This window comes from Populus alba, chromosome 2 (assembly GCF_005239225.2).
Source record: "Populus alba chromosome 2, ASM523922v2, whole genome shotgun sequence".
Taxonomy (NCBI): Eukaryota; Viridiplantae; Streptophyta; class Magnoliopsida; order Malpighiales; family Salicaceae; genus Populus; species Populus alba.
In genome coordinates, this window is record NC_133285.1 from 6,206,523 (window position 1) to 6,232,414 (window position 25,892).

Genomic DNA, 25,892 nt, shown 5'->3' on the forward strand with positions numbered 1-25,892 from the left:
TTACAGATTAGACGAATAACTACTCGGTGATCATGATTTAAGTACCTTTTTTTTAATATATTATTTTTAATATTAGCATATTAAAATTATTTGAAAATATAAAAAAAATATTAATTTAAAATTAAAAAAAAAATTCAAAATCACTTTTAAAATGCAATATCAAATACAAACTAAATACCAAAGCTTAGCCTGCACGGCCACATACTAGCCTTAGGATTTGTTGTCATGTAATTAAATCATGCTTAAAATTTAATAGCTAATCTATGTATGTGTGTAGCAGAAAGCATTTTTAAATTAAAAAAAACCAACCAAATTAAAAAAAAAAATTTTTTTTCTATATATATTCGGGAGTAAATTTAATTGGAAACTGGTTCAAACTTATCAGTTTCAATTTGATTAGTTTGGTTTTTTAAAGAAAAAAACTAGCAAAATCTTTAGGATTTCTTTTAGGCTTATTACAGCCAAATCCAATTGTCTAACTTGTATAATCCAAAAATAGTAAATTAGAAACTTTGATGAATCAAATTTTCAAATTCAAACCACATTCATCTTAAACTAGATTTCATTGAGGGAAATTGACAGTGACTAGTTTATAAGGATTTAAGATGTTGTGTTCAGCTGAGAAGATGGAAAAGAATAGTTTGGGGCTGTATTGTTGGGTTTTGTGGAGGGAGATCAAGAGAGGCAGAAAACAAGGAGATCAAGGGAAGAGAAAAGAAGTTTTTATCTTGTGATGGAAGTAAGTTTGGTTAGATTTCTAGTGAAGAAGATGTGTTAGTGGAGGGAGAACGAGAGGGGGGTGACTTTGAATGGTTTAAGAGTTATGGTTTATGCATGGGAGGAGAGAAGAGAAGTTTATATACATATTTGCCTTTTATAGTTGGATTTTATTTTGGTTAAATCAGTTTAGTTCGGTTTGGTTTAATTGGTTTCACGCTTTTAAAACTAAAAATAACTAGATTGAATTTTATTTTTTTGGTTTTTTAATCAATTCATTTAGTTGTTTTTTTTTAGTTTATTTTTTTTTATTTTCTTGTTTGATTGATTATTTAATTTTTTTGCTCATCGCTGTATATATGTGTGTGGTTAATTGGATAAAAGATTTCTTAACCTTTTGGTCAAGCTCAATTAAATCCATGACCTTTTTAATTTTCTAATCTTAATCTCTTAAAATAACAAGTAAATACAATGTATTGTCTTCCTGACATTTGTCAAGTATTTGTCAATTGAACCTCGTTATGTGTCTTGTTATGTAACATACACGCTATTTATATATCCATCCATATTTTTCTCAAAAACAATTAAGATAAGGTTAGGTTTGTCAATTGTATCCGATTTTTTTAAAATATAAAAATTAACTTAAGTTTTAAAACATATTCCCTTTTTCAAAACAAGTTCAAAATTGATAACAAATTAATTCCAAATAATTGATTATAAATTAACCATTTTTTTGCTCCGAATTGAGACGTCGTTGCAATTCATTTATTTCAAACTTTTCGTGTCTAAATAAAAACTACCAATTACATCACAATCAAACTCAACAAAAGAAACTTAAAAAATTCTTAGAGGACCAGAATCAACTCTACCTAATCCAATAGCTGATGAATTAAACCACGAAGAAGAAAATGGATACATGAATAGTTAGGGACATAGTTAGACATTGATTTAAAGTTAAAGGACAATTTTGCCCATAAACAATAAGTGGAATGAAAATAATTATATAAAGAAATTAAGGCATGACCAAATAATATTTAACTCCCCTAACTAAAAACACTTGCAAAAAATTTATCAACTTGAACCAAATTCTGTCAAATTCTCATAAAATACCATGTCAAAAAAATATTTAAACCTATCCTTTTCACCTTAACAAGAAACATTGATTGGTCAAAGACTAATAGCTAAGAATATGTTTGGTACGAGGGTAAAGGGAAGAAAAAATTGCAAGGATAATTCTTAACCTCGTATATTTTTGTGACATTTTTAAAAAAGGGTAACATTTAATCTAAAAAGTAGGGTTAAATGTTAATCTCATAAGAGGAGCAAAGGATTTTTGAAGATTTTTTTTCTTTTACATTATTTGAAACCTTTTTTGATAATTCTATTTTGTTTAAAAATTAACTTGATTAGATTTATATTGGAATCCACTTTCATCTTTATTTTTTTCAACTCTGACCACATATTGTTAACACTTCTTTCCTTAATATATATATGTAACCATTCAACACTTCAACTTTAGGTTTCACTCTGTTTATATTTTCCCTTAAAAAACAACGTAAGTTGAAAACTAATCAAGTAACTATGAATTCTAGTATTCTCAACATAACGGGAGAAATTTGACCAGAGATTTTCAGGGGGGCATTAATTGGAGAAATAAAAGCGCGTGGGGTATCAACTTTTTTGAAATTTAAAGGGAAAGTGGGTCAGAGAGAGTTTTGCATGTGGGTCTACGACCCTGGTGTCGCCGGACACCCCAGCCAATCTGACACCCTTCTTCTCTTATAATTCCTCTTGCTATTTTCAATTTTCAATTTTCAATCCCCACCCTATATATTTCTCTGCTTGAAAAGAGGTTTGCACGTGTACAGCTCGATCTTGATCGACAATTTGCTACGTGCGCACCAAGACTTGAAGAGACCGATGGGAGTTTTCCTCCTCGTGGCCTATCTTGTGTCCTCTGTAAAATGGAAGTTGGAGAAAGGAGACACGCACTTGATTGACTTGACTAGAGCTGGCAAAATAATGGTCGGTTCAGGCCAAGAGAATTAAAATTGGGTTGGAACTGCTATATTAATTAGATCAGCAAAATATTCTCAACTTGCCAGAAGTCTTTGCAGGTGGACGCTGCTATTTTTATTCTTTTTTTAGAGATCCATCGTGCTAATCTTTACTGTGTCATGATCATAGATTACATTGATTATTTAATCTTCGTAAATTCCCAATTAAGTCCAAGAAAAGAACATCTAGTGCTTAAATTCCCTTGATATCGACACCCTTTTAGCTCTTAACTAGATTTTTTTCTTAATTATTAATTGAACAAGATTAATGCATAGGATACGTTGCATGGAAGAGGCCAACAACTGCAGCATTTGAACAGGTGTGTATATATATATATATATATATATATATTAATCTGGGCCTGCCAGTCATCAATCCTCGTTCATAAAATAAAAGGGGGGTAGTCAAATTAATTGAAGCAAAAGGCATATGAAAATCACAAAAGAAAATATATAAAAAGAAATGTTATGTAAGAACATAAGGAGGGAGCAGCTCTAGCTAGGGAATCTAAAAGAGTCATGATCCATCAACGTATAGAGATTGTGAGTGCTAGAAAAAATAATTTATGATCAATATTTAGACTCACACAATTCCCTTCTAATATTCCCATGGAACGATTCCTGTTTTGTTTTCTCAAATCCCATCCATTTTTCTCTGCAAAACACCAGGCACCATTAATTAATATATGATCCCCTGCAAAACTACTCTTATTTTCGTTGTCCATTATAAAACAGATAAAGGGTCCCCTCTCCCGGCCGGCTCCCTCTGAAGAAATGTTGCTGACCCTTCTGCGTCCTTAAATTTTATACAGCTCTCTCTTTTTACATACTTTTCATCTAGACCATCATCCCCAGAAAGACTGCATCACTTTCTCTTTTCGAGCATTTTTTTAAAAAAAATCTCTTTCACTAGCTACCACTCTCAAACTTTGCAATTCCTTTAATTCCCTCACTATTTATATTTCTTTCTATGATCTTCTATATATTGATCAACCCTAGATGGATCCTACTAAAAGAAAGCTAGCCTGTTCATAATTTCTCTCTTCTTTACATTTATATATATCCCCCTCTCAACACCCGTGCGAATCATAAGGTACTCATGAGATAATCATTATATAATCACAACGATTCGTTTGTTTTTCAGCTATATACCCCCCATAGCGCTCTTCCTTCAAAGTTTTCTCCCATTCACTTGCTTTCCATTTTACCTTCCTTATTTTTCCTATTTTGATCAACTTCTTTTGTCATATCTCTTTCCTTCTTTCTCCCTTGCTACTCCCAAACCTGACTGAATTAGATCTCCGTCTTCTTCGTGCCCTTAAGTTCCAAACACATGATGAGAGCTGCATCTCCTTTTCCTGATCTTTCATTGCAGATAAGCCCACCAGCAGTGCTGGAAGCTAAAGAAACGGGCGATGGCGGAGGACTAGCAAGAGAAGCCCTCTGCAGGGATAGGAGCTCAGCTACAGATTCTGGTAGTAGTGGAAGCGATTTAAGCCATGAAAATGGTTTTTTCAATCAAGACAGGATCGCTTACAATCTTGGTCCTAGCCAACCAACTTTGAGCTTAGGGTTTGATATGGCAGATTTAAGTTCTCCATCATTTCAACTACCAAGAAATCTTAATCACCTCCACCACCACAACCCTCAAATCTATGGGCGTGATTTCAAGAGAAGTGCAAGAATGATTAGTGGAGTGAAAAGAAGCAAGAGGGCTCCTAGAATGAGATGGACCACAACTCTCCATGCCCATTTTGTCCATGCTGTCCAGCTTCTTGGTGGCCATGAAAGTAATACTCCAAAACAATCTAAGATATTTCTCAAAAACTTGCACCACCCACTAGTTCATTTCTATATCTGAAGTTTGTTTTTAGAGGTTTTCTCTTCTTATTTGACAACAACAGGAGATTATTTGTTAATATAAAAGAGAAGAAAGTTTAAACTTTTCTCTTTGAAAATATTTATTGTTACAGGAGCAACACCTAAATCAGTCTTAGAGTTGATGAATGTGAAGGATCTTACCCTAGCTCACGTGAAGAGTCACTTGCAGGTGGGATTACTGTGTTCAATCTGCATTGCTTTGAGTTTGTTAATTTTAGGAGGTTTTCAAGATTTTTCAACTTATTTTTGCACTTTTAACGTTTCATATCTCTATGTATTGCTGTGACTTGCTTGTAGTGGGGAGGGAAATTACAAGGGGTAAGGACAAAAGAGCATCTCTAAAGTAATCTTAATAATGTGGACTTTTTCTCATTTTTCCTCTGGGTGTTCATGCAGATGTATAGAACAGTGAAGAGCACTGACAAAGGGTCAGGTAAATTATAATGTCCCCATACGAATTGAACTCAATATTTAATCTTTTCCATAATTGTCTTTCCTAGAGAGAGTTTGCGATTCAAGTGTGGCCAAAAACTCTATCATTGATTTACTTTTTTCAACTAATTAAAGCCAAAATAAATAATAATGTTGGGATCGAACTGACTGAATGTATTAGTCCATATATGAATTATTTTGCTTAGTGTCCGATAAAGCAGGAGCAATGACTCGATTTATGATGATTACAGGTCAAGGGCAGACAGATACGGGTTTGAACCAAAGGGCAAGGGTTCTTGAGGTGGATGCTGCAGGTTTATCGAGTGGAAAAGCTGATGCCAGCAACCCTTCTCATTCTCTCAATAACCCACCACCACCATCACCACTACCTTCTGTACAAAAAAAGCAAAGGTGTGACCTGTGATTCTCGTTTCTTCTTATCTCTTTATTCTTTTTGTCATTATAAGGTGAATCTTATCCTCTCAAGAAAATTTTATTTTTTTAAAAAATGGCAAAGTACAATTCTATCTTCAATGAATGCATTAAGCCAATGCAAACATATATTCATGCACGAATTCACACAGATGCCTTTGGCGATGGACTTCAATTTGGTCCAACATGTTCTGTCTTAGTTATCTGTGTAGATGATAGGTTTCAATAATTGAGTGATGTCTCTCTCTATATATATCTTAATGAAGTTCGCCAGGGGTTTCTAGGATAAGTGTGGTGATTTAATTACGTACGTGTACCTTTCATATATATCAGTAATGTGCCCTAGCATGCTCTTCATCCGTTAGATTATGAATGTAGCTTAATCCCAATGTACGGGGAAGTCAAGGACTTGGTTCCAATCTCAATCTTATTTTATTCCAAGGGTTATTTGGTTTGGTCTCCAGTGCACAACTCAGAACCTCAAATATATAGTTATGATAACATTTTTAGTCGATCGAGTCATTAATGTTTCTTCGTTGGCTGGATTCCCTTGTCTTATTCCTGTGGACAATCAATTAAAAACCAGAAGACTGAGTTTTGATCCCCATATTTGAATCTTTAATATGGATCTCCTGTGTTTCCATGCTTTTCTTCTTTCTTAACAACGCTATTAATTTTGTTTTTCTCTGTGCCGGTTAGCTACAATTAAGTTTTTTCCATAGCCTTATAAATAAGATCTCATGATAGAAGAGACAAAAAAAAGAAAGGAAAATGGAAAATTAATCTTGATGTGTGTGTGTGTGTGTGTATACATAGAGAGAGAGAGAGAGAGAGAGAGAGAGAGCTGCTTCTCAACCAGCTGCAACTTTCACATCTTTTGATTCGAAAGCTTTTAGTGTGTATTGTATTCAACTTTGGAACATTTTTTCCTTTTTTTGTTGCACATCAAAATCTTCCCAGGCGAGCGAGCCTTGACTAGTTATATATGTACCTAAAACTAAATCGATTAACTGGAAAGAAAAGAAAGGACACGCACCCTTTTACCTCTGAATACTTGTTTGAACATATTGATCGTTAGTACTAAAAATAATTAATTAATATTGATTTCGTGATGATTATTTGTGAACAGAAATCCAAGGTCATTATCGATGGCGGGAGATGAGAAAGATAGATCAAGTCTTGACTCTCTTACTTATTCTGATTTCAACGCACGTGATCATCAATCCAAGGTATATATGTGCTTTATCATTACAAGCAAAAATACATGGAGCGCTATATGTAGCGTATATCCATTATTCTTCTAAAACCTGATTATATGATCCGTTTCTATCCTTAATTAGGAAGACGGACAGAAGGCAACCCTCCACATGGCTGCTAATATGAAGGAGAGGTTGGACTCTAGCTCCTTGTCTTCTTCTTCAGATATGTTGCTTAACCTAGAGTTCACCCTTGGAAGGCCAAGTTGGCATTTGAACTATGATGAATCTTCAAATGAGTTAACCCTTCTCAAGTGTTAAACAGGCTAACAAACTATAAATTTATGATTTATCTAATTAATCCTCTTTTTAGTGGACGACATATCTTCTAATCTTTATGCGTCCTCCATGTTTCTTGGATTTTGTCTCAAATGTGAAAGGGTGAAAAGAAAAAAGACAGCTTAATCATAACGCTGCAGTCAAAGAATACAAGCCGTAGTTAATTAATCGTGATTACGAGTTTTCTTTTCAATGGGATGCGCCTCAAAGAAACTTGAGTTATAAAGTAGTACGTAGTAGCTTTCACCGTCCCTCTTACAGTTTGTTCATAACACCTGCTAGTCGAAGTTCCAAAGTTCAACTGTTGGGGATGTCTCCTTAAGAGCTTAGTTCGATAAACTTGTCGAAACAGCTGATACATATTATAATCTGGGCAGCAGTCTAGTTAAGTGGTCCTTATCTGGCCATGCCCATAGAAGGTCTGGACTGACAAGTTACTCTGTGAAGAGAGATCATCCACTACGTTGAATTCAATGTTCCCTAACTCATTTATTTGAGCTAAAGAGTTGTTTTCGTAAGCCAGTGCCCATGAATCTGATCGAGTATTATACCGCTGAGATAATTCAGTAATTTCTCTATTTAACCTCGAGTTAACTTAATCATGTCCAGCAATACACAACATATTAAATTGGACCGGCTATTTATATATATTGTGATTGAGAGGTGGGTTATACCTTCCTATACAATTATATATCTTGAAATTAATCTGGATTTCTTAATATTCCTGGCTAATTAGTGTTTTACGAGCCTTCTTGTCATCCATACCTGCTGGATCTTGACCTTTTCTTTATGGAAGTACCGAAAACTCCTAGGACCCAATAAAATCTGTCGTAGTCATTGCCATCTTCGAACGATGATGATATTTACTGTGTGAAAAGAGGGAGACATTAAATAAACCTACTTTGCATTCGCACGTGCTAAATGTTTTGGCTTCCTTGAACTCGAGCTTCTATGTAATTACAGAATATATATTCAACATCAGATTTTAAGTCTGGATTGCCGTTTGGAAATTTGATTGAACTATCAAGGAACCAGAGCTTCAAAGTGTACGTGCATGTGCTGGTATATAATTAAATGTTTTTTTCTCGGGGAACAATTTTAGAACTTGAAGAATTAAGTTGGGTGATAAAATAGAATATTTGCATTGATGTGAGAAAGGGAAAAAAGAAGAAGAAGAAGATCCCGCGTATATCATATCCAATCACACTCTTTTTTATATGTGAATGATTTATTTAAAATTGATCCAAAAAATACATATTTAAATACGATAAACTAGTTAGCCCAACTTTTGTTCATGAAAAAAAACCCTACTTGATAGTGGACAATTAATGATCCGCCAATGAATTTGTATTCAATTTTATATTTATACCATTAAGCTATCTCATTTAATCTAAAATGGCTCGTTTGGGATAGGATTAAAACTGTATTTTTTAAAATTTTAATTTTTTTATTTAAAATTAATTAATTTATATTTATTTATTGTTTTGATGTACTAATGTTAATAATAAAATTTTAAAATAAAAAAAATATTATTTTATATATTTTTAAATAAAAAACAATTGTTATTACATTTTAAAAACTGCTATATCTTTTAAAGCTTTAAGCCTCAGTTTCAATAATATATATATATTGCAGTGTCTTATTGCAATCCACAATGATTGATGCCTTGTCCGTTTTGAGGCTAAGAACTTGGAACCTTCTCGTTGGCTTCTTACTGAGTCATCCATGGGCACGGTGCACGTCTCCCAGTTTGGACCAGAAAAGGTTGTGGTCTTCCCAAATTTCCACCACTCCAACTTCACATTTATTACTCTTAGCAGTCTGAAATTGAGTAATTTGCGGCAAGAGGACCACCACGCCGATAATAATGTGGCTGTGGCTGTGGCTGTGGTCGTGGTCGTGGATCTGCAACGCCATTGTAGTTTGTTCTTCACTTGTAACACTCTCTGGCCCATGATTCACTGACTCTTATGGGTTGATTTATATGAATATTATAGACTGACACAGGGGCCCGACCACCCTCTTTCCTATTTCCAGCCTTTCTGATCTCGACCAACTGCACTTAAATTGTCCTGCCCTGGTACCACCGCGCTGCCTAGTAAACAAAAGACTACGGGGGTGTTTTGTTTACTACTTCTGAACACCGGGCCACGTACACAACGCAATTAAACATAGAGTCCATTGCCGTCAAGATTGTGACTCGGTGGACGCGGCAACAAACAGAGCAATTCAGGGTGACGGCAATGCAACTAATCATGTCACCGGCGAAGAAGAAGAAAGCGTGGGTATCGTACAGCAATTATAAAAGTGTTGTCTCTTGCTTGAAAATCATTTGGGGTTCAGAAACAAATATCGGAGACAATTCAGACATTTAAGCATTCTCCACACCCCTCATCATTACATGATATCTTGTAATAGATTTTGGGACACTTATATTTGTCCCCCCCCATCAGCTTAATTTACTCGCCAGTCCATGCTTCTTGATTTTTGCTTTTTCTATAATATAATTTTGAAAATTGGGACCACCAAACCAGCAAACTGAGGAATATGAAAATTACTGTGATTGAATTTATTGCATTTTTTTTCAATCATGTTTATAAGTTAGATTAGTAAAATGCCATGAAGGAACTTTCGATTGGAAAAAATGCCCCTATTCATCTGTTGCAAGTATCTGTGTGTTTTGTAGTCTGTGCAGTGGCTAGATAAAAAGCATAGCCGCATGACCCTTGCATATCAGTCACGTTTTCCAACAAGCTCTCACTCCCCAGGTAGTGCCTATACATGCTGTGAGGAATCTGAATCCATTGAACATTGACAATGGACCTTCTGTTTAGCATCATCTACCATGATTCCTTAATCGAATATACTAAATAAAGGCCATTTTAGGTTAATAATTATTATAATATCTTATATCAGTGAATGAGGAAGTGGTAGCTGGTCTTATTAAGAGTGTTGGTTACTAACTTGTCATATACATTTTGGGACGTCAGACTCAGGTGTTGGCTCGCGTCACCATGAACACAATCGTGAGAGCAGTAAGCCCAAAGCAAATAATATATGGCAAGTTGGGCAGGGCTATTGCATTTGGTATCAAAACCGACCTCATTGACTGTCTGGTTGTGTCGACGGGGTCGTCAGACTCTTTAAAAGGGATTGATTGTAATATCCTACATTGATAGGTGAGGGGGTGATAGATAACCTTATTAAAAGTGTTAGTTGTTAACTTGTTCTACGTGTTTTGAGGCGTCCGGCTCAGATGTTGGTTTGTGTCACCAGGAATAAAACTGTGAGAACAGTAAGACTCAAAACGGATAATATATGACAAGTTGAGCTGGGCTGTTAAAATATAGTGCCTGGAATAGAGTATTTTCCAATTGAATCATATTAAATAATTATTTTTTAAGTAAGCTGACATGTCAAGGTCTATAAATTCCATAGATTATGAAGTAAAATAGAATAAATTTTCAGACTCAATAATTATCACTATTCAACAATTCATTTTTATATACAATTTTTTTTTTTTTATGTTTTCTCATGCATTTAGACATAAATATTGAAGATTTCTTTATCCCGTGAAAAACTTATTTTCGGGCGAGTTTTCAACTGCCAGTGAAGCCCAACAACCAGCCCTAGATACAAAAGCTCAGTGCCAAAGCCTAGGCACAAAATCATAGCTCATGAAAAGTTTTCGTATGAAGTGTTTTCACGACTAGGAATAACATATTATACTCACTGCAACGATTTACGAGGCCAAGTTTTTAGCAAAATGGTTTGAGTCAATGGGCTATAGCCTACGGTATAACACTCTTCCAGGCCCTAGCCTGGGTCACGAGAGCAGTTATTTTGACAGTTGGCTCTTTCTTTATTGATCAACTAGCTTGGTACCCGCGCGAAGCCGCGGGTCATTTTTTTTGTATAAAAAATATTAAAAAAACAAAAATTTAAAAATCTTGAGTTTTTTTTGCAAGGCCATACACAAAGAATTTTGAGTTTGGCTACAACGTCTGACCTAGAAGTAATATTTATAATATTAATAATAAAATTAAACTTGCATGACCCAAGTTTAAGTGAGCCTGATTGCAACACTTGACTCAAGAATATTGGATGTGAGTCTGGCTATAAGGTCGTGTCATAAAAGTGTGATAATTAAATAGACTAATTAAAAAAAACAAAGAAAAAAAATTAACAGGAAGGAAAAAACTAATGAAGAAAAAGAAAAAAAAATGAATTAATTGGGTTAACCCTTTAAACCAGGTTATGCCGTAAAACCTTGGATTCGCGTAATGAAAGTTTGACTGGGCTAACTCATCAAATCAAGTTAACATGTCAAGCCCAGGATATGTATCATGAAAGTATAAAAGTCTAATAATTAAATAGAAATAAAATTAACTTTAACAAACTAAACTAAATAAAAAAAATAACTCTTCAAATCAAGTCAACCCATCAAACCCGAGATCCGTATCATGAAAATCTGATAACTAAATAAAAATTTTTTAACATTAACAAACCAAATAAAAAAAAAATTCATAAAAAAATTAAAAAGAAAAAAACAAAGCTAATATTGTAGTAATCCATAGTGTTTTTTTTTTTTTTTGAAAAAAACTACAAAGCTAAGTTTTCAACCAGATCAATATAAAAAAAACGACAAAGATTATTTTTTTTTAAAATCAATTTTGGGTAAAATAAATGAAAAAAAAAACATGTAAAAAAAAGAAAACAAAAGCGAAAAAAAAAAAAGCACGTTGGGAAAGCTACAGTGTTTTTTTTTAAAAAAAGAACATGTGGAGAAAGCTAAAGCTAGATTATCATTCAGCTCAATATTGAAAAAATAAATTCGATAAATATAATTTTTTAAAAAAAATATATAGGGAAACACTGCAGCAAAACAAAAACTATATAGGGGAAACACTATAGCAATCCATATTATTTAAAAAAAAAAACTATAAAGCTAAATTGTCAACCAACTTAATATAAAAAAAAAAATCTAAAAAGATCATGTTGAAAAAAAAAATCATAAAAAGAAAAAAAAACCAATGTATGAGAATATTATAGCAATCCATAATTTTTAAAGAAAAAAACTATATAGTTAAATTTTTAACCAGCTTAATATTTAAAAAAATTAGTAAAGATAATTTTTAAAAAAATAAGAAAAAAAAAGAAAAAACAAAGACAAATAAGTTAATTTTGGGTAAAAAAAAAAGAAAAAAAAACATGTAACAAAAAAAAAAAAGAAACAAAAGCAAAAAAAAATAAAAAAAAGAAGCTACAGTTAAAAAAACTGCTACAGGAAAAAAAGAAAAAAAAAACTGCCTTCTGCAAAAATAAAAATAAAAATCACAGTTGCTACAGTGATTTTCCCACACGTTTTAGAGTTCTTTAATAATTCAATTGTCCTAAAGAAGACAGATCTTGACATTTGTATTTTAAAAGTATTTTTTTAAAAAAAATTATTTTTTATTTTAATTATTTTTTTATATTTTTATATCATTTTGATGTGCTAATATTGAAAATAATTTTTAAAAAATAAAATAATATTATTTTAATATATTTTAAGAAAAAACATTTTAAAAACAAATAGTTGCTCCACATGAGGCAGGCCATTGAGGATTGCACAGCTGATGGTTACCATGTTCCAGAAGGAACAGGGCATCTTGTTAATCTATCAGGATGAGTGTAGGCAATGAATGATTGGGAACGGCCATGGATGTTTGGGAGAAATTAATGATGGATGGAGATCGCGTGGACCAAATATATTTGGTATTATTTCTGATGAGTCCCCACATATAATTACGTTCTCATGACATTTATTCGGTTCGATGATAACTTCAAAGTGTGATTATAACTGTCTTTCGATTGATTTCGTTTACATCAATTCTTGAGTCTACAATGCCGAGGAATTAAGGAAAATTCAATAATCTTTTCAATTCCAGTCTTCAAGTTCTGTTTGGACAGTGATACACAACTGCTGAAGACGGCCGCATTTACCGATCCATCACTCAAGGAATTCCAAGACTTAAAAAAGGACATCAGCCATGGCCCACCCACGAGGAGATAACTTACGGGGTGTTCTTGGTGCCCGGAATTTTGGGAAATTTTGATTTTTTTTTATTTTTTATTTTAAATTATATTTTTTTATTTTTAAATTATTTTTATATATCAATATCAAACGAGGGTTCTATGATTAATAGAAGGACTAGCTAGCTAGAATATCATAACTACGATCACATGGCGCTTGTGTGACGTGTCATCGAGTACTGAATACGGTGGCACACATGATTGGTCGTCATCACAGTCCCTTGACCGTCCGATTCTGATCACATATCAGGGATGTCTTCCAGCTCGCAATTGACCCTCCTTCCGAGGGGTTCCCTGGCTTTCTTTCAAAGCTGGTGACCTCACAAATCAACGAAGGTTTCATAAAAAGGAAAACTTGACAAGACAGAGCTGCAGCTGCCATGCATTTCTAGCAAAGACTAATGCCCCTACTCTCTTGTCGTTTAACTCCAAAGTAACCCAGGCCGGCTTGAGTTCAACCTCAATCGGACAGGTTTCAGGCATCCTCAATTCAGTTATGCCTCCAATTTTGTCTCCTTTAAAGTCTTAATATCAAGGGCCTGGGAAAAATAATAAGCATTAGACTCAATTGGTCCACATAATCGTCCATTATTGGCTTTTCTCATGCACGTAGGGACATCAATCAGTCAAGTATTTCGTCGGTTAACCTCCTTGTGAATACTTTACTTGTACAGAAATAATATCTTTCTCAATGATATTTATTCAATTAAAAAAACTAATAACAGTTCAACCGCGTGAAATCAAGATTCACTTGTTATTTGAATATATATATATTTGTACGCATGCATCTATTAAAAAAAAAGACTATGCACAGCAGGGCTCAAAACTATTTTTTTCCCTGTCCTCTCCTTCTCTTTTTATATCTCTTATCTGTCTCTTTTGCTTTCTTCCAAGCCAGTCACGCACCTCTATATATTTTTTTAAGTACAACTGAGAAATTCTTTCTTTGCAATACACGCACACGCATAATTTTTCTACACGCATAATTAAACTTTATATTACTATTTTCATCCATTCTTCCCTAACTCTCACTTACATACTCCTTAACTAAAATGATATCAATCCCATGATCGTGAGCATAACATAGAAGAGTATAATGCTGTTAAAAAAAAGAGAGATTAATTTCTAAAGAATATTTTTAACAATTTCGGAAGAAAAAGATACAATCTAAACAAATAAAAAACGGTTCTTATAATACATTTTATAAGATAAGATAATTTTTAGAAATTATATCTTCATTCTCCTTGAATCTTTTAAATAAAAAACAATAATATTTCTTCAAGTATCCATAAAAATCTTCACAGATCTCCATGTCTTCATATATTTCCATTAAGATCCTTTAGGTCTCCATGGCCACATGTCTCCAAAAAAAAAAAAATGAGACATCCTTCTCTAATCTCTGTTACTGTTTATTGAATATTTTTTTTTAAAAAAATACATTTCAACATGCATACATGTACCATCTTGCTTTCACACTCTTATTTATTTATTTATTTATTATTATTATTATTATTATTAGACTATTTCTCTTAAATAAGAACACATAAAAAACTAAACTCATCTCTCTCGTGCATAAACATTGACAATAATTTACATGAAGAGATCTCATACGTGAAAATCTAATAAAAACCATAAATATCAAGCACATGTCTCTTATTTAGACACAACCACAATAAACATTCTTATATAATCCTGGCAAAAATAAGGTAACATTTATATGGTAAGTATTTTTTTTATTTTTATTAAAGTCTTCCAAACATATATTTTAAAAGGCTTAAAAGGGAGGCAAGTGATGGTGCAAAAAAAATAAACCATATATTTTTTTTAAAATAAAATTCTACCTAGCTCGAACCCGCTTCTCTCTCCTTGTTTATTTTTTTCTCTTTATTCTTTCACCTCTTTCTCTCTTTTTTTTCCTTCCAAATAAGACACACACCTTTATGTATTTTCTTTAAGTGCAATTAACAATTTCTCTATGCAACACACGCACACACACCTACACACATAATTTTTCTGTGCAAACAAACTTCAACTTTATTTTTCTTTTGAATTATATCATAATCTCTTCACACCTCTACAAAAATAAGCATCAAAGTATCTTTTATTCTTATAAGGAACTGATTTATCAAAAACAATCCAACCCAGGATATAATTAACAAAAAAAGACGTAATTTTTATGTGAAGTTTTTCACAACTTCATCAGAATCAATTATACAATAGAGAAGTAAATACAAGTTTTCTTTTCTTTTAATAACCATCAAATTAATGGATTTTTGTTGCTAAAAGTTCATAAATTTATATTATTGAATATTTAAAAAAAAAGTACTTTCTTTTTAGTTTGATAGTAAAAACATATATTTAGACAAATTCCTACATTAATTAATATTAATTTTTTAATGACTCAAACTCCAGGCAGGCATAATTAAAGAACTCTAAAACGCGTGGGAAAAGTACTGTAGCTTTCCCACGGTTTTCCCTGCCAAGGCATATTGCCTCTGCCACCATAATTGTTTTCGTTTTTTTTTCTGTCAACAACATCATAATTGTAGTTTCTATAATGCTTTCAACAATTAGGCTGCCGTTGTTTTCTTTCCCTAAATTTGGGTCTGCTTTTTATTCTATCAAGGGAATATTGAATTGTGTCACATCTTATCATGTTTAAAATATTAAAAAAGCTAAGAGAATTTCAGTCTTTTGAATCACTTCAGGCTCCATTTAGATGAAGTCAAGCTGGCCAAGCATCATCTCCGTTTTCATTGTTTCCTTTTCCATTTTGGTTGCCATTTCTGTTATCCCCAGCCAAAACCCAGACTATCAATCAACATCAACTGGACTAGCAATCAACATTCACCGTTGTTTTTCTACGTTCTCCAGTGGCTGAAGTCGATCACCAACACCTCCACCGTCGACCACCAGCAGCTCCACCGTTGACCACTACCCTCACGACAGTCCAGCAACAGCAGCGAGTACCTCCCCTAGACCAGGTTGCTTCTTCTTCTCTTCTTGCTTTTGCAGGCAAATCATGCATGAATACTGTGAAAAAAAAAAAATGGCTGAAGTCGATCACCAACACCTCCACCGTCGACCACCAGCAGCTCCACCGTTGACCACTACCCTCACGACAGTCCAGCAACAGCAGCGAGTACCTCCCCTAGACCAGGTTGCTTCTTCTTCTCTTCTTGCTTTTGCAGGCAAATCATGCATGAATACTGTGAAAAAAAAAAAAAAAAAAACCCTGTAGAATACATGAGTTATTAATTACCTGCAATCTGCTTTGCCAAAGGAAATAGCCATTTGGTTAATTATTAATTTGTAATAATGATTAACAATTGCTTGCATATATTTGGTGTGTGTTTTTTTTTTTAACCCTTTTGAAATCCGGCTCAGTCTAAGATCATGTTATCCAAAAGAGGGGCTTCTCTGTTTTCTCTTTTTTTCCTGGTTCCGGCAGATGGTGTCGGACTGCAAAGGAAGCAGACTTGGTTAATTATTAATCCGGCAAAATCAGTTCTCAAGCTCGGTTCCTTCTCCTCCTTCTGCGTCGGCCTTCTATTTCCTTAAAATCTTCTCCGCCGGTGGAGATCTGTCTTCACCTGAAACAAAAGAAAAAGACAAACCCAAACAGCAGTTGTTTTTAATTAATTTGTTTACAAGTCTGTTCTTGGTTCTTTCTTAGAGCTGGCGGCGGTGAGAAATGAAGAACGGGCGGCTACGGTTGAAGAAGGACACCGTTGGTCTGTCGCCGGTCTGTTTGGTTGAAGAAGGAGGCGGCTGTGCAGGGGGGCCGGTCTGTTTGGTTAAGACTGAGAGGGAAAATGGAAGCTGGCAGTCGTGAGGTAGATCGGAGGGAGAGAGGTTGTTGTGGTCGGCTTTGTAAGGGAGAGGGGGCTGTGAGCGGGTGAAGTGAGAAGAAACCGAAAATGAAAAGGTTGGGGGTGCTGCAGAGAAGATGGAAATAACGAAGTGGAGATGACGGGTCGCCAAGCCAATGAATGTTGAGAAAGATTTTTCATCTTTAAATGAAGCTAAGCGCAAATCTGGTCTCCACGAAAAAAACAACGGGTTACGGGCTCATCTCATATGTCCGATTCAGGCATCTATTGACGTGGAAAATAACGTAGAAAATAATATGGGGGGACGTGGAACCGGACAACATATTTTTTGCTCTCGGTTTGTTGCCGAGTAGCATGAACGCCTTTCCACGTGTTTGTCTGGACGTGGTCTCATCAAATGTTATTTTACTATGCACATAGATGCAACATTATAGGTAGATGCATGTGAATTCCACTTCCCCGTAATAGAATTAATGTCCTCTGCTATTATTTTTTATGTTGGATAGAGCAAGGAGAGCAATTGGCTTACTTTTTTTTTTTTTGGGCTTACCCAAACGATTACAAACTTGGTATTTTGAGCTTCCACCCTTCTTGGGCTGTCCAGTGATATCCTAACACACACTGCTATGTATTTTATGTTTTTTATTTACTAATTTAAATATGAAATGGTTCATGGTGAAATGGAAGCATAATTGCAGTGGTCTGAACAGCTCCTCCTCCTTTGCCATATTAAAAATATTTTTCTTTGTTTATTTTGATTTATAATTTTATATATTCAATGATTTTAATGTATGTTATAAAATAAATGTTTAATGAAATATATTTGGTCATCAACCTTCAAATTTAGTTCATTTACTAGAAAACATTTTTAACTCATAATTCATAAAATATTTCATAAGTAATAACTTATTTCAAATATTATTTTCATATCATCATAATTATCATCTCATTATCTAACCCTTTACCATTAAAAATAAAATTTTTAAAAATAAAAAATATTATTTTAATATAATATAATTTTAAAAGAAACACTTTAAAAAACAATTGTTACCATAATATTAAACAGGTTCTCTAACAAGTTCAATTCTTTTCAATCAAATAATCATCACTATTATAATATAATATGATGGTTAAAATTTTATAATTATTTTTTAATTAAAAAAATATCAAAATAATATTTTTTATAATATCCCGAGAAGGTACTTCAATTTAACATTTTCAAAATTTTAAAGTTTTAAAAATAATATATTCATTTTACTATGCTATCAAAATATTAAAAAATAGAAACACCCATGAATCCTTAGTTTTAAAATTTTACTTTTAAGAATATTTAAATATGAAGTATGAACATTATCTAAAGCCACCGTTTAGACAAGAAAAACGTCATTTCCAGAAAACACGTAATGTCAAGACAGCTCAGATTCCCGAACACGCTGCCCAAGCGCGCACTCGCCGGGAAGACTAGAGGTCAAGTCGTCGTCGTCCCCACCAACATGGTTATTATTGCCCGAGCATCAAGAAGAGGATTGGCCCCATCCCCCGTCCCTTCCTCTCTCCTTCAAGACTTCTTCTTCTTCTTCTTCACAATATATATATATTATATATATATATATATAATATATATATATATATATATATATATATATATTATTCTAGACTTTTTGCTATTCTAGATGCAAAATGCTTAGGCGGACATGATTGCTATTTTAATTTTAAAAAGATTGATATTAACCCTGCTGTGAATCGCATGCGGGACATAAGTGTTTCCTGTGTAAAGAAAATATATAATAAAAAAAGTTGAAGAGAAAATAACAAAAGATCCTAAAACTACTAAATTGCTAATACGCCAGGCCAAGGAAATAGCTAATCCATTTGAAATATTAAAAAAGTTATAATACAAATAACACTTATTATTGGGAGGCAAAAAAGGTCCTCGACACGCGCGAACACTTGGACTCAATGCATGGAATGTTTCTTCTGTAAGTGTAGTAGGTAGTTCTTATTTTTTTTATTAAAAAATTAATATAATATTTATATTTTTTAAAAAACTATTTATGATATGAAGACATTATTTATACCAAAAATTAATATTTATATTTTTTTAAAAACTATTTATATAAAAATTAATATTTTGTAACATTATATTAATAAAAAAAAAAATATATTTTTTATTAATATAATGTTAAAAAAAATAAGAGGATTATTTATAAAAACTATTTATAAATATTAAAAACTGTCATGTCTGGCCGGAGTTGAAAAGAATAGTTGCCGTAATTTAAGCATGGGGAAATTATTTATTTCTTCCAATGTTCAATTGTTTATGTTCAAAAAAATTTTTTATATTTTTTATTAATATAATGTTAAAAAAAATAAGAGGATTATTTATAAAAACTATTTATAAATATTAAAAACTCTCATGTCTGGCCGGAGTTGAAAAGAATAGTTGCCGTAATTTAAGCATGGGGAAATTATTTATTTCTTCCAATGTTCAATTGTTTATGTTCAAAAAAAATTTTATATTTTTTATTAATATAATGTTAAAAAAAATAAGAGGATTATTTATAAAAACTATTTATAAATATTAAAAACTGTCATGTCTGGCCGGAGTTGAAAAGAATAGTTTGCCGTAATTTAAGCATGGGGAAATTATTTATTTCTTCCAATGTTCAATTGTTTATGTTCAAACAAAACCGACGGCCGGTGATCCCTTTTTCCTTAGATATATATGTTGTTTGTCTTTTTGGTATAAATAATGTTTTTATATATAAATTTTTTTAATATTTGGACATTTTGCTTGATTGGAGTTCATGAGATGAAGACAAAATGAACTCCAAATTCACATGAAATTAAAAAAGCAAGCTTCCTTTTCTGGGAAACAAATGCTATTATTATACATACAAGTCTCCTCCCTCAAAGCCACCTTATGTTAGAGCCTCTCTAATAGATTGCAGAAATTATTGCTATTAGTTTTTTGCAGCTTATACCATTTTGTGCTGGTTTCCTTATCTTTTTTTCTTTTTGTTTTTTGGAGCATTTGATGGAGTTGCGATACTAATTTCTTTTACTTAAATATGTTGCCTCATCTTTTATTTTTATTTTTGTTTGTTCTTTCATGCCTAATTCTCCAGATCTTATACCCTATGTCTGTTTATTTTTATCCTTACACATATTAATCAAAATTTAACTTTGTTTTTCAGGTCTTTTGAAAGGGCTCCTTTTATTTATCATTAGTATTTTCTCAGGTTTATTTTGTGCCTCTCTTATTTACTTTATCCATTTGTATTTCCTTGCATGCTTAATCATGGTTATGATATTTCTATGTTTAGCAACACATAATGTCTTTTTTTAATTGCTTGATATTTTATTGTTATATCTTCATCCTTTCTTGAACCAAGGAGTTGTGTTTTTAGCTAAGCCTACCCTATCATCATGTCTTATGATATATCAAATATTTTAGTCTAATATCATTCCTTCACCTTGCAAGCCAGTTAATCTTTCGTCAACACGTAATTTCATAATTTTTTTTAATTATCCCTATGTTTACATTGTTTCTTTAGAAAGTGCATGTCATTAGCATTTTCTCTATCCCTGTGTTTTCCTTCACTTAGCGATGATCCTGTACTAATCATAGTTTTTTTGTGTTTTTCTTTCATTTACCTTGGCGTCCAATTATCTATCTATATGTATAAAGTATAAAATATTTACCTCTGGATGTTTTTGTTATGCTTGCATTTAACTATCTCCACTTAACTTTTACAACTAACTTTATGAATCTGCTATCTATTCCTATATAACATGTGCAAAAAAATATATTACACACTTTAACACCCGCAGCATCGCGCGGGTATCAAGGCTAGTATATTTATATAACCTGTGTGGTGGCTTCAATAATAACATTCAACCTAATGAAATGAAACAAATTTTCTTAATCAATTCCTTACATTATTAATAAATAAAAAAATTATGATGATGTTTGAGAGAGTAGTAATAATTATTTTTTAAAATGCTTTTTATTTAAAAATATATTAAAATAATTTTTTTATTTTTTAAATTATCTTTGACATGCATTAACACATTAAAAAAATTTAGCTATAAATAAAAAAAATAAAAAATTTAAATTTAAAAAAATATAATTTTAATCATATTTTCAAACGCTAGCTACTACTATTTATTATCTTCTTTATCGAAGACAACGCTACGTTCATTTTATTTCTAAAAAACACATTAAGTTCATTTTTACAAGAAAAGGAAAATCCGGGCCTTAACTTCTTGATAACTACAGTCAACTAACCACAGTTCGTAAATCCCAAAACTGCCCTTCACTTTAGACCGTTTAAGAAACCACTCCCTTCTTACGCGATCGTCACATATAAAACCTAAGCGAGCCAAAATTTCACTGTCAAATTCACGCCAAAAGGTTCCTGAATTTTGCCGGCATCATCAACTCGACGGCGTGATGTTTCAGGAGAAAACTGAACAACAACAGAGCCAGCAACGCGCCACGAACACAGTGGCAGACCAAGTGGTGATCGCAGTGAAAGCAGAGAAAGTGATGTCCAAGTCTGCATTGGCTTGGGCTCTCACTCACGTTGTCCATCCTGGAGATTGCATAACGTTGCTTGCTGTCTTTACAAACGAAAAATCCGGTAATACAGATTCTCAACTGCTGAAAAATCTCCTTTTGTTATCAACTTTCTTGTTTTGAATTGTGGATTATTTATCGTGTCTGATGTGCGTAGGGGAAAAATTCTGGAACTTTCCGAGGTTGTCAGGAGATTGTGGGAGCAATCAACTTGAGAGGTTGCCGGATCGTGTTTGCGAAATATCTGAGAATTGTTCTCAGATGGTGCTTCAGTTTCATAACCAAATCGAGGTTAGCTTGAATTTACCCATTTGTCCACTTGCCTGCTTCCCTTCTTCTTCTTTTTGTCTGTTTGGTATTCCTTTCTCTTAAATTTGTAAATTATTTTTCCTCCTTGGTTAATTATGCCATTGTAGAGACCCATATTCTATGAATCTCTCGTAAAGGAAATAAAAAATGCATGTAATCATGTTTCTAGGAGTCTGGAGTGGTGTGAGAGAATAGAAGGTTGGTGTGGATCCCAAACAGGCCTTGCGGTGTGTTGTCAAATGCACACAAATTGAGTTAATGACGGGAATAGCATGTGCTTGGAAATGCTAGTTCTGGAGATCAATTAAGGACCCCCCTGATCATGTGCTATATTTGGACTTGGGTGCGTTTTTACTTATTTGTTTATTTATAAATTATTAGTCATAGTGCCCCATATCGCCATGCTTTGGGGAACATTTTGTACACCCCATGTGAGAATTGAAGGTACTTGAAGCAATAAATTAGTAATAAAACTTGGAGTCCTTTATTTTGGATCCAGAAATTCCAGGAGTGATACAAAATGCTACTGATTGTCACAGTCGTGTTAAAAAGGTGAAAAGAAGTCCACATAGATAAAGAAAAAAATATATTAAGTGTTAGATTCGAGGACAGTGATGTTAAAAAGGTGAAAAATTCCAAACAGGTAAAGGAAAATCTTAAAGATCGAGTTTTTGATTCGAGGATAAAGCACCTTCATATAATGAGGATTATAGCTATATGCATGAAGTCGTTAAGGTAGCTAATGTTGTTTTGTTGATCGTAGGTTGGAGTAAGGATTAAGGTGGTATCAAGTACACCCGGCAGTGTCGTGGCAGCTGAAGCAAGGCGCAATGGAGCCAACTGGGTTGTACTGGACAAGTAATTACACATCAAAAAAGTATTTTCTTATATCTGAGCTACCACTATAGTAATTGGTTGGTCAGTGATCAATGTTCATGCTGGTAACAAGTTACTTGTTTTCTAATTTGGCATGTGGTAACGGTGGAGAGTTTTAAATACCAAGAACTTTTATAATTTCTAAGTTACAGTAATCTTCCTGCTTTGGTTGACTTGGGATGCATGCTTGATGAGTTTCTGTAGCGTTGTTGACATGTTGCTGGTGTCGCATATTGACATCCATGTGAACTTCCACTCTGTTAAATATTTGCGGTTCAACTTCTCGTTTAAATTTACTGGTGTTTTTCAGCATAATGATAACAACAACAACAACAATATCGATAAATATTTATGATATTTATGGTGTTGATGGTGTTTTGTTATTCACCTCTGAGCATATTGAGAGATTTAAAATTAAAGGCTGATTAATATCGTGTCTTATTCTGCTAGAACAGAAAACTCAGGCAAGAGCTGAAGCACTGCATAGAGGAACTTCATTGCAACATTGTTGTAATGAAAGGTTCTAAAGCAAAAGTCCTTAGGCTTAACTTGGGAAGCTCGAATGAAATCCAAACCCCATACTATTCTGCTGCTTCTTCACCAGGAATGGACGTCGGAAAGCTGCTGGGACACAGGATGAAGCATTCTACTCCAGTGAGCAGCCCTGAAGAACAAAGTACTTCCTACTCAAGAACCAGAGAAGATTCATCGTCATTAAGCAATGATACAGAAATGCCGCCTTTTCTTGTTTATGAAAAAAATCCTCTTTTTGTAGGACTGAATAATGAAAAATACACATCAAAAAATAATCAAATCAACTACGATGACCAGCTTAGATCTATGTACTCAGATGGGGAAAGAATCATTTCTTTATCAACAGACCCAATATCAGCTGTAACCAGTGATCAGAAGAGTGTATTTTGGATTCCCCAAAACCACATTGTTGATGAGAAGGCCCCCATGACCCGGAATTGCAAAAATACTTGCGAAATTAAACCCCCAACTTCAAGAACTCTTCTTGATAAGTTTGTGCAATATGATCAAGATGCTCAGGCTGGGAGGCTCGACCATAGCCATCAAAAAGAGACTGTAAGCTCAGGTATCAGACATGCAGTTTCTTTAGGTAGAAGTTCTTCAGTCCCCCCTCCTTTATGTTCTTTGTGCCAACACAAGGCACCCACTTTTGGAAAACCTCCAAGACAGTTCTCTTATGAGGAGCTGGAGGAAGCTACAGAAGGATTCTCGGATATGAATTTCTTGGCTGAAGGTGGTTTTAGCAATGTTTACAGGGGGATGTTAAGGGATGGGCAGGTAGTTGCAGTGAAGCTCTTAAAGTATGGTGGCTCTCAAGCAGATGCTGATTTCTGCAGGGAAGTGAGGGTATTGAGCTGTGCACAACACAGGAACGTTGTGTTGTTAATTGGGTTTTGCATTGATGGCAAGAAGAGAGTATTGGTTTATGAGTACATATGCAATAGGTCACTGGACTTCCATTTACACGGTAGTCACCTTTTTTGTCTTTGTTTGCATCAAGAATAGGGCGCTTCTTTTGATCGTTTTCTTGATTTTTGTGCTCTCAATATATTCTGGCTTCTGAATTTGGCTCAGTAAAAGGATTAACACTTTGACTGAACTTCTGTGATTTCAGGAAACAAAAGACCACCTCTAGATTGGAACCTAAGGATGAAAATAGCAATCGGGACAGCAAGAGGTTTACGGTATCTTCATGAAGATTGCAGAGTGGGTTGTGTGGTGCACAGAGACATGAGGCCTAATAATATCCTCGTAACCCATGATTTTGAACCTATGGTACTAAATTTAATTTTTGTTTCTTAGAAGCATGAGCTTTCATTCTTTAAGTTACAAGGATCATGATCACATCTTCAAGTGTCCCTGATTATAATTTGTACGATCCATGCCCTGCTTGTGTGAAAACAAAAATCCATGCTTGCACAAATGGAATGCCCAAAACCTTGGCTTTTAAAATACAATTCCGAAAAAGAACATGCCCAAAAAAACTATGTCTTAATTTCAATGGAGATTCTTTCTTGTAGAAAATCTATTTTGTTTTTTGAAGCAAATTAGATCTCATTTATGTTCAGTGCTTTATCACGTGATCAGCTGATTGATTATCATGAGCATGCCAACACTGATGGAATATGCACGGTGCTGTTTTGTTTAGGTTGCTGATTTTGGGCTAGCTAGGTGGCACGCTGAATGTAATATCAGTAGCGAAGGGCGAGTGAATAGAACTTCAGGGTACTTATCTAACCTGCTTTCTCCTCATGTTCATTGCTGTTGAATTTTGAATGTATGCATAAACAGGAAAGATTACATCATGACTTGCCAAAACCCAGGTATCTTGCACCAGAGTATATCAATAGTGGAAAGATTACTCCGACAGTTGATGTATTTGCATTTGGAGTGGTTTTATTAGAGCTAATGACAGGTCAAAGAATCAGCAAGTTGCAATTTTACAAGGGACAGAATTTTTTATCTGACTTGATCCACCCTGTCTCTGCATTAGAACCATGTCATGCCTTGGAAAATATTTATCAATTACTGGATCCATGTTTGGCCTCAGAGCAACTCCCTGTCTTTGCCTTTCAACTACAAGCTGTGGGCCTAGCCACTTCCTTGTGCCTCCGACAAGATCCAGAGACCAGACCTCCAATGTCAAAGGTACGATCTCCTTACCGGTATTTCTAATCTATTTATGACATATTTGGTGCCTTATGCTCTCAACGGCACCTAGAGCATTCTCTGAAGTGAAGGATAACTACATGTTTTTCATACTTGGGAATTACCAGGTCCTTAGAATACTTGAGGGGGGAGATTTGGCAGTTCCTCTGAGCTTGGACTTGAATTCAGTTGGCAATAGAAGTGGCCGTCTGCATGGTGTGAGTTCGAACACACAGCCTGACGGAAGGAGGGGTCATTCTCGTAAGCTTTCTCACTGAAAATTGATGTTGCAGTAGTTAGCACCAACCTAAATGTATAATGATATGGGCTTTGGGGTTAGGTGATCTTCTGTTAAATGTATAGCTGAGCACAGTTCGGATCTTCCATAGGTGAGCTGTTTTCCTATTTTCTAACGTAAATGGTGACATGATTCTTCTTTTACTTCCCGGTGATCCAATTGTCTTATGAACGTCATCGTTCT

At 33.8% G+C, this 25,892-nt stretch overlaps 2 protein-coding genes and 1 long non-coding RNA gene across 7 annotated transcripts; all 3 read left to right on the top strand.

Annotated features, from left to right (window-relative positions):
• Positions 1 to 3,328: 3,328 nt before the first annotated feature.
• Positions 3,329 to 7,087, top strand: LOC118028109 (probable transcription factor KAN4). Its single transcript, XM_035031641.2, has 6 exons — positions 3,329 to 4,564; positions 4,748 to 4,824; positions 5,052 to 5,088; positions 5,339 to 5,498; positions 6,649 to 6,748; positions 6,860 to 7,087. The coding sequence occupies exons 1-6, from the start codon at positions 4,108 to 4,110 to the stop codon at positions 7,034 to 7,036; spliced, it is 1,008 nt and encodes a 335-aa protein (XP_034887532.1). The 5' UTR covers positions 3,329 to 4,107; the 3' UTR covers positions 7,037 to 7,087.
• Positions 7,088 to 15,761: 8,674 nt separating this feature from the next.
• LOC118028108 (uncharacterized) lies at positions 15,762 to 17,671 on the top strand. Its single transcript, XR_004683975.2, has 2 exons — positions 15,762 to 16,289; positions 16,806 to 17,671. It is a non-coding gene; the product is annotated as an uncharacterized lncRNA (long non-coding RNA).
• A 3,492-nt stretch (positions 17,672 to 21,163) lies between these two features.
• Positions 21,164 to 25,852, top strand: LOC118028107 (inactive protein kinase SELMODRAFT_444075). Of its 5 annotated transcripts, none has more exons than XM_073407734.1 (8): positions 21,164 to 21,611; positions 21,705 to 21,835; positions 22,617 to 22,711; positions 23,185 to 24,230; positions 24,378 to 24,538; positions 24,912 to 24,988; positions 25,087 to 25,411; positions 25,540 to 25,852. In XM_073407734.1, exons 1-8 carry the CDS (start codon positions 21,419 to 21,421, stop codon positions 25,687 to 25,689), a joined length of 2,178 nt encoding a protein of 725 aa, XP_073263835.1. In that variant the 5' UTR covers positions 21,164 to 21,418; the 3' UTR covers positions 25,690 to 25,852. The 5 variants fall into 5 exon arrangements, with proteins under 5 accessions (XP_073263835.1, XP_034887527.1, XP_034887530.1 ...); XM_035031636.2 differs by having other exon boundaries at positions 21,164 to 21,608; positions 21,702 to 21,835; XM_035031639.2 differs by lacking the exon at positions 21,164 to 21,611 and adding an exon at positions 22,023 to 22,196 and having other exon boundaries at positions 21,701 to 21,835; positions 22,617 to 22,730.
• The last annotated feature ends 40 nt before the right edge of the window (positions 25,853 to 25,892 follow it).

What these genes read in the sequence shown, in the direction of transcription:
- LOC118028109 (XM_035031641.2), top strand. Translation starts at nt 4,108, where the DNA reads ATGATGAGAGCTGCATCTCCTTTTCCTGATCTTTCATTGCAGATAAGC. An exon ending in TCTGTACAAAAAAAGCAAAG is followed by an intron (nt 5,499 to 6,648) that starts GTGTGACCTGTG and finishes ATTTGTGAACAG; the next exon opens with AAATCCAAGGTCATTATCGA. An exon ending in CACGTGATCATCAATCCAAG is followed by an intron (nt 6,749 to 6,859) that starts GTATATATGTGC and finishes ATCCTTAATTAG; the next exon opens with GAAGACGGACAGAAGGCAAC.
- LOC118028107 (XM_073407734.1), top strand. Translation starts at nt 21,419, where the DNA reads ATGTTTCAGGAGAAAACTGAACAACAACAGAGCCAGCAACGCGCCACG. An exon ending in TACAAACGAAAAATCCGGTA is followed by an intron (nt 21,612 to 21,704) that starts ATACAGATTCTC and finishes TGTGCGTAGGGG; the next exon opens with AAAAATTCTGGAACTTTCCG. An exon ending in ACTGGACTTCCATTTACACG is followed by an intron (nt 24,231 to 24,377) that starts GTAGTCACCTTT and finishes CTGTGATTTCAG; the next exon opens with GAAACAAAAGACCACCTCTA.